This window comes from Gavialis gangeticus, unplaced genomic scaffold, assembly GCF_001723915.1.
Source record: "Gavialis gangeticus isolate Ggan-Ray unplaced genomic scaffold, GavGan_comp1, whole genome shotgun sequence".
In the NCBI taxonomy this organism is placed as follows: Eukaryota; Metazoa; Chordata; order Crocodylia; family Gavialidae; genus Gavialis; species Gavialis gangeticus.
Genome location: NW_017729025.1, coordinates 135,617,551 through 135,625,579, shown reverse-complemented (window position 1 = coordinate 135,625,579; position 8,029 = coordinate 135,617,551). Strand labels below are relative to the sequence as shown.

Here is an 8,029-nt window from a genome sequence, read left to right as displayed (position 1 = left end):
AACACTTCTACTTAGTCTCACGAGAACACAAGAACTGCCATTTACTGAGTCTGACCATAGGTCCATGTAGACCAGCATCCTGTCTGTGACAGAGAGGATGCCGAGGGAGAGGGTGAACAGGGTATGTCCAGAATTTTCCTGGCCCTGTTCCACTCCTGTTGCAGCTTCCCATATTCACAGGTTTAGGAACTTCTGATTCAAAGGCTGCATCTTGCTACGGTAATTCAATACCTACTGCTAGATCTTTCCTCCACGAATCTTTCCAATTCCCCTTTGAAATGGATTAGAACCATCAGCCTTTACATGTGTGGCAATGTGTTCCACAAGTTTATTATATGCTGTGTGAAAAAGAACTTCCTTTTGTTGGTTTTAAGCCCACTCCCTAATAGTTTCATTTCATGTACTCTAGTTCTAGTAGCGTGACAGGTAAATCCCTATTTCACTGCAGCACTGAATATTTTTGTAAGCCTTTACCATACCATTGCATTGCTTACAATTCTCTTTTTAATAATCTCTAATATTTTAATTAGTCTTTTTGACTGCTGCTGAACACTGAACTTATGTTTTTGGCAAACTGTCTAAAATGACTCCAAGAAATCTTCCTGTGAGATAACAATTAATATGTAGAACCTATCCCTGTGTATGTATAATTTGGGTTATTTTTTCCATATGCATCACTTCCCACTTATAAACATGACATTTAATCTGCAATTCTGTTGCCCATTAGTTCAGTTTTGCAAGATACTTCTGTAGTTCTTTGCAGACTGCATTGCTCTTTATTACTCTGAATAATTTTGTGTCATTTGTAAACTTGGTCACATTACTACCAACCCTCCTCCCCACATTGTTATATTAAAAACCATGGATCCCAATACAGATACTCAGGGCACCCCACTGTTTACTTGTTTCCATTTTAAAAACTGACCCTTTATACCTACTCTTTCTTTTCTATCCTTACATCAAATTCTGATCCACAAGCACTAATCTCATGGCAACCCAAATTCCACTGAGCCTTTGATGCAAGACATTGTCAAAGGCTTTTTGAAGTCCAGATACACTATATCACTCCGATCCACATTCTGGTTGACATCCTCAAAAGATTCTAATAGCCTGATGAGGCATGATCTCCCTTTTGAAAAGCCATGCTGATTTCTCCCCAGAAATTCTCATTTAACCGCATGCAGAAAAGTGTTTTTTTGGGTCAGTTCTGTTGATGTGCTCTAGAAGGATTGGTTCCGATAAGGAAATCTCCTTAACAAGAGTAAAGAATGATGCAAAGCACTCACTGAGGTCCTCAGTAATAGCCTTGCCCCCTTTAGTACTCTTTTTACAACCTGATCATCCAGTGGCCCAACTGATTCCCAAGCAACCTTCCGCTTCTAACATACTTTAAAACTTTTTTATTGTTATGCTTTATGTCTCTAGTAAATTCCTCCTCAAATTCTTTTTTAGCTTGTATTATTGCACTTTTACATTTGACCTGCTAGATTTGACTTTCACTTTTTAAATGAGTATTTTTTTCCTTTTCTTAGTGTCATTTGACCATGTGATCTACGTTCCTCCCTCCTTTAAAAAAAAAATTATTTGTAATAGGCAGTTACTTTGTGTCTTCAATATGGTGTTCTTAAGCAGCTTCCATGCTGGTTGCAAGTTTTTAACCTTCTTTGGTGCCACTTTTAACTTCTTTCTAGTTCCCCCATCTTAAAGTTAAAAGCTACAATGGTAGCTCTCTTTCTGTTTTCTCCCCTCTTACAAGACTGTCAAGTCCAATCACATTGTGGTTCATATTACAGAGTGGCTCAGCAATAGTTACCCTTTGTACCAGACACGCAGTTTAATGCATTATTCAGTCAGAGCTGAAATGGTCCACAACAGCTATGGACCCAAATTCACCACATGGCAAACACTTTTAGTAAGGTTCCTGCATCCTCAACTTATACATACAAGCTCCTGCGTGATTAGTTCCAGTGTCTGAAGCACCAAAAATAATTTCAGGGAAAGAACCAACAAGACTCTTGAATTGTAGGCTCATTATTATACCCAAGATGCTCACCATATTAAACATTAACATCAGACTTTGCGAGCGAATAAACCAGTTGTAAGCAGCCATTATGTGGTGAATAATTTAGAGATGCTAAAAATTGATCTAGCTCCTCTGTGTCACATAAGTAACTGAACTAATACTAAATGGATGCTGTATATCATACTGTTCTGCATCTACAAGCAAGTTTTATTGCTGAATAGAAGGCTAAATATACACCACTAACATTCCCAACTTTAATGCACACGAATGCACCCTCTAGCTAAATTCCATTAAAAAACAGTTGATCAGGAATTTGACATAGCAGGACACTCATTAATTGAAGAATCCTTCTCAAAGCCAAATAATTACAATCCATTCCAGTGATTCTCAACCAGGGAGACGCTTTTAAGAACGCTATGGGGGGTTGCACAATATTAGCACTGTTATGTCGGAAAACACCTATACATTATTTACAAGACAAACCCAGAGATTTCAAAGAGGAAACTCCAAATTTGCCATAGCCTCTTCCCAGTGCAGCCCCACCCCGCCAGGAAGAGCTTGGCACAGCTCTGGCTCCAGCCCGCCCCGCACAGATCCAGGGGCATACGCCCCCCCCAACCACGCCCTCCCAGACAAGTGGTGGGAACAGCGGGATAAGCAGGCAAGTGCCAGATGAGCCGGTGGTACAGTGGCTCCCAGATGAGCGCTGTGCAGCCGGAGGAGCCATTCCCACCCCCACCCCCCAAATGAGTTGCAGCTCCATCCCATGCCCACCCCACCCTGGCTGGGCAGCGTTTGCCCCTGCCCCAGCTCCAGCCCCATGCCTCCCTCACTGCAAGAGCCTTCATCTGCCCCCCACATGCCCCTTCCCCGCCCCCAACATCAGACTGACCAGCTGGAGGCAGCTCACCAAGCTACTGGGCTGTAAGCAGAAATCAGATTAGTATCGGCCGATATACCTCCTTAATAATCGGCTATCGGTATGGGCCGCAAAAATCTCTATCAGTGCACCCCTACCCCTAATCCATCCCCCTCTCCACCCCAACAAAAAAAAAAGAGCAGAGAGAATGGCTTGAGGCCTTGCCCAATGCTACAGTTCTCTTCATACAATTACAAAAGAGATAACCATCTCTCATGCATGTCATCTTGGAAAGGTGACAAACCCAAATGAAACATAACCTTATAAACCTTTATAATTCCCCACAAACTTACCAGTCTTTCTGTGTAACATTTCTGTTGTAAATATTGCCACGACTGTCTTTGTAAGGAGGACATATGCATTTACATCGGACATCCTCTGAATCCTGAAAAATAAACAAGCTTAGCAAAAAGTGTTTTCAACCACCAAAGCCCTTAACAGAAAAACAAAACAACAAAAATTTAGCAGCTACAATATACATTATACATGTACTTCAACTATTTGTAAAGTATCTACATCATCATAATCGCTGCTCCCCCTCTTCCCCACAAGTGTCAGAGAAAGTAGTAGCTGTTCTAAAGGAGAGCACTCAATTGCCAGAACTTTACAGATCAAAGTAATATTATAGCAGGAACTTACTCACATGACAACGATTTCTTTGGAATAACAAAATGCATTGCTTTAAATGTTCTCAATTTTCTATAGCATGGTTTTTTTAAAGAGGTTTTTAGCATGGCACAGCTGAATTCTCTGTACAGCTGTCATCACACATTGAAGATGATGCAGAGTTGGACAGTGAACAGCATAAAAAGGCTGGATGAGGAAACAGTCAACAAGGGAGCCTGATAACAGTACCCTGGTCGACAAGTCTTTCCTCACTGATTACTTACTGTCCTTCCTGGGCAGAGACAGACTTTTACAAGAAACCATTAGGGGAAGCACTGTAGCACATGACCCTCTTGTTTTAATTCAACTGGGGGGGGTAAGAGGACAAAGAGACCAAAGTCAAGGGCAGCCAACTGGAATCTGACATAAAAGAAAGAGAAAGACAAAGAAGCAAACCAAAAGGAAAAGAAAGTAGCAGAGCCCAAGTAAATGCAAGGAAAGCACTGAAGAAAGGAAAGTACAACAGAATGAACAGTACAGAGATATACACTGGAAATTGCACTTAAAAGTTTTTTAGTTTCTTTTGGACTGGGAGGAGTTGTATTCAAATGGGAAGGGAGTTATGGAAGCCTATAATAAGGAAACAAGTCTTCCCTTTTCTTAAGTCCAGCAATGTGGTAGGTTTTTGGAGAGACCAGCAATAGGTTTATAAATCCTTCAGAGGCTGGCTTAATCACAAATCAGATTAACTGTTTTGAGCAAGTGACAGCAAGAGCCAACGGTGAAACTTAGCCCACTTGATTCAAGTAAGCTTTCGATTAAGTGTAGCACAGGAGGCTGTTTATAAAGGCAAGGATGAGAAATATCTAGCCTGGATTCAACACTGGTTTGGTCAGTAAAGGTAAGAGCAAGCTTAAGTGGCTGTAGCTCATTAGAAAAACCACCAGGGACTGGTCTGGCTTACTCACCTGCTGAGGACAACAATCATTTTGCATATTTATACCTTGCTGCAGGAAAGTCCAAGGTCTAATTAATATTAAAGGAAAATGCTATGCGTCAAGATCCCTGAATAAAGCAGGAAGTGCTTGCTGTCAGCTCATAAAAGAGCATTCACACTCATTAAAAGACAGCAAAGAGATTTATGTCTTGAGTGTTCATCTGCTACAAGACAGCAGTCAACAGCACAGCACCAACTCACATTTTAATCAGATAAAAAGAAAATCAAAACAAATCTAGAGCAATGAAACAGCAGAAGCCAGAAGAGACCAGAATGAAACCACAGAGAGAATAAGGTGCTCACACCCAGGACACTGTAAAATTTGGGCAACAAGACAGAGACACGGCAAAAGAGGACACACATTGGAGGCCCCTGCTCCCCTTCTTCATTCTGAAAATACAGCAGTACAGAAGCTCTGCAGCAAAAAGCTTTCTTGACAGACATGTGCCTGATTGCCCTCCCATACCTGACAGATGCTCAATGAGCACTCATGGTGCTCAGAGCAGGTCCCAGCAGACTGCAAAAGGGCCAATGTGGTCCCCATTTTCAAAAAGGGGATGAAGAAGGATTTGGGTAACTATAGACCAGTTAGTCTCACCTCTATCCTTAGAAAACCTTTGAAAAAATGATTAAGGAATACATTTGTGCAAGTCCAGCAGGAAAGTAATGCTGAAGGGCAATCAGCATGGATTCACATCAGGTAGATCCTGGCTGACAAACCTTGTTTCTTTTTACAACCAGGTCACAAACTGCTTAGATGCAGGAGTCAAGGTAGATGTCATATACATGGATTTAAAATAGCCTTTGATTGATATCACATCCCATTCTCATTAAAAAAACTGAGTGGCTGTGACTCAGATGATTACACAGTCAGGTAGGTGGCAAATTGGCTCATGGGATGCACTCAGAGAGTGGTAGTGGATGGGCTGGTATCAACCTGGAATGGTGTAGGCAATGGTGTCCTACAGGGCTTGGTCCTCAGGCCAATGCTGTTCAACATCTTCATCAGTGATTTGGACAAGGGCATAGCGAACACACTGTCCAAATTCACAGATGACACTAAATTATGGGGCAAAGCAGACACATTGGAGGTCAGAGAATGGATTCAGCAGAATTTGGACAAGTTGGAAAAGTGGGTAGAACAAAATAGGATGCAGTTGAACAATGATAAGTGCAAAGTGCCGCACCTAGGAAGGAGGAATCACCAATACACATACAGATTGGGGGAGGATTTTCTATGTAGCACAACAGCAGAAAGGGATCTCGGAGTCATAGTTGCTTTAAAGATGAACATGAGTCGGCAATCTGATAAAATGATCAACAGAGCTAACCACAGTCTATCATGCATTAATAAGTGCATCTAGGGAGGTAATACTTCCCCTCTATGCAGCCCTGGTAAAACCACAGGTGGAGTACTGCATCCAGTTTTGGGCACCGCACTTCAGGAGGGATGTGGAAAAGCTTGAGAGTCCAGAGGAGAACCACTCATATGGTTAGGGGCCTGCAGGATAGGTCCTATGAGGAGAGGTTATGGGATACAGATCTCTTTGGCCTCCATAAGAGAAGGCTGAGAGGAGATTGGGTGGCTGTTTACAAACTTGTCAGGGGGACGGGCAGCAAGAAACAGGAGATACTCCATTTACCAAGGCGCCCCTTGGAGTAACTAGGAACAATGGCCACACACTGACAGAGCAGATTCAGGTTAGACATCAGGAAGAAGTTCTTCCTGATAAGGGTTACCAGAGCCTGGAATGGGCGTCCAAGGAAGCTAGTGCTCTCCCCTGCCTTGGGGGTCTTTAAGAAGAGACTGGACAAGCACCTGGCTGAGATCATCTGACCCCAGCACTCTTTCCTGCCCAGGGCAGGGGGGCAGACTCAGTGATCTGCTGAGGTCCCTTCCGACCCTGAAAATCTACGAAATTTATGATATCGTCCCAGTTAGTAAGGTCAGAGCCCTAATATTCACATCTTATAGCTGAAAAATAAGCAGGGACAAGAAGAGAGACACATCTACCAAAATCCAGCTTATTCACATGACATCTACCAAGATCCCATTTCTCTGACAGAAGTCACAAAACAGTGTGGCTGACAAACAAAAAACAGAGCTCACTTCACCCTTTCGACACAGAAAAGAATTTAAAAAACAAACAAACAAACAAACAAACGTCTGTCTGCCAAAGACCAAGACCACCAATACCAAGCCTATTGGCTCAGGAAGCTCAAGCAATCGTCATAATTTTCCCATGACCCTCCTTAGTTTTGGGACTATCTGCAGCAGGTCTCTGACATGAGAGCTGAATGCCAGAATGGGACAGCCAGTGCCAAGTCTGCCTCTCAAGCAGGCAGCGACAGAAGTGAAAAAGGAAGAGAGGTGGGGGAGCACGTAAGGTGTGCGGGTCGACTTATAAGCTACTTTGCATATGTCCTTGCACAACGCGAGTAAACTGGCTTCAGTCCACAGAAGCCGGTGCACACATGTATGTGCATGTGCGCATGTACCTGTATGTACATTTATGTATGTGTGCACACATGTACTTGGTTATGTGTATGCACATGCATGTACTTGTGTATGTGTACGCATGTATGTGTGTATATTTGTGTGTGGGGGGAGCTGCCTCCTAAGCCCTGGCAGCAGAGGCCCTGCACCCCCCACACGTGACCCCGCCAGCGCGCGGCTCCCGGACTGCGGTTGCCCGCTCCCCCGGCCGCGGAGAGCGAAAGGCCCCTGCCGCCAGGTTCCACACGCGCACGCGCGCACAGGCTTGGAGGGGGGGTTACGACGCACGCACAGCCCGCTCGCTCGCTGTAACTGCTGTTCCGCCCGCCGGTGCCACCCCCCCAGCAGGGTGCGGCCGCACCACGGGGCTCACCTTCGTGGCCGCCCCAAGCCCCGCGAGCACCGCCAGCGCCAGCAGCGAGCACAGCCCGGCGCGTGCTGCCATCGTCGAGTCCCGGATCCGTATCCGCCCGGTCCTTTATTACCGGTGGAGCCACGACAACAGCTCCCTAGCTCCCGACGGCTGCTGTGGCACCATCACTTCCGCCTTCCGTCGCCCGCGCGTCACGTGACGAGATCGCGAGTCCTCTCTCGAAAGGGCTCCCCCCCTGGCGCGGCGTCGTCTGAAGGTTCCGGGCGTGTGTCAGCCTCAGCGTTCCGGGCAGCCTGCCCGAGGCCTCTCAGTGCGAGACTGCTGGCTGCACGTCACGCCCTGACGTCATGGAGCAGGGCTACAAGCGTTGCTTATCACACCTCAGCTACAGCAGCGTCCTTGGAACTACGGAATTGAGTGCGTAGAGTAGGAACGCGCACCGCCAGGGAAAGCACACAGTGAAAACACACCCCAGAGAACGTGTACATTCACACATACAGTGAAAACACACGCACTGAACACACCCGCAGAAAACAGTAAAAACACACACACCAATGAAAACCCCCACACGCATGCGCACACACAAACCCCCCCCCCCCGAGACACCAAACACC

General features: G+C 45.2%; 1 protein-coding gene across 1 annotated transcript in view; it reads right to left on the bottom strand.

Moving 5' to 3' along the window:
• Window positions 1-7,604, bottom strand: part of TMEM9B (TMEM9 domain family member B) — a 43,331-nt gene extending 35,727 nt beyond the window's left edge. The window contains exons 1-2 of the mRNA XM_019519600.1: window positions 7,416-7,604; window positions 3,236-3,327 (exon numbers count right to left, since the gene is read on the bottom strand). Of these exons, the coding sequence (XP_019375145.1) occupies window positions 3,236-3,327; window positions 7,416-7,487 (164 nt within the window). The 5' untranslated portion in view covers window positions 7,488-7,604. The remainder of the gene's footprint in view (window positions 1-3,235; window positions 3,328-7,415) is intronic.
• Window positions 7,605-8,029: the final 425 nt, after the last annotated feature.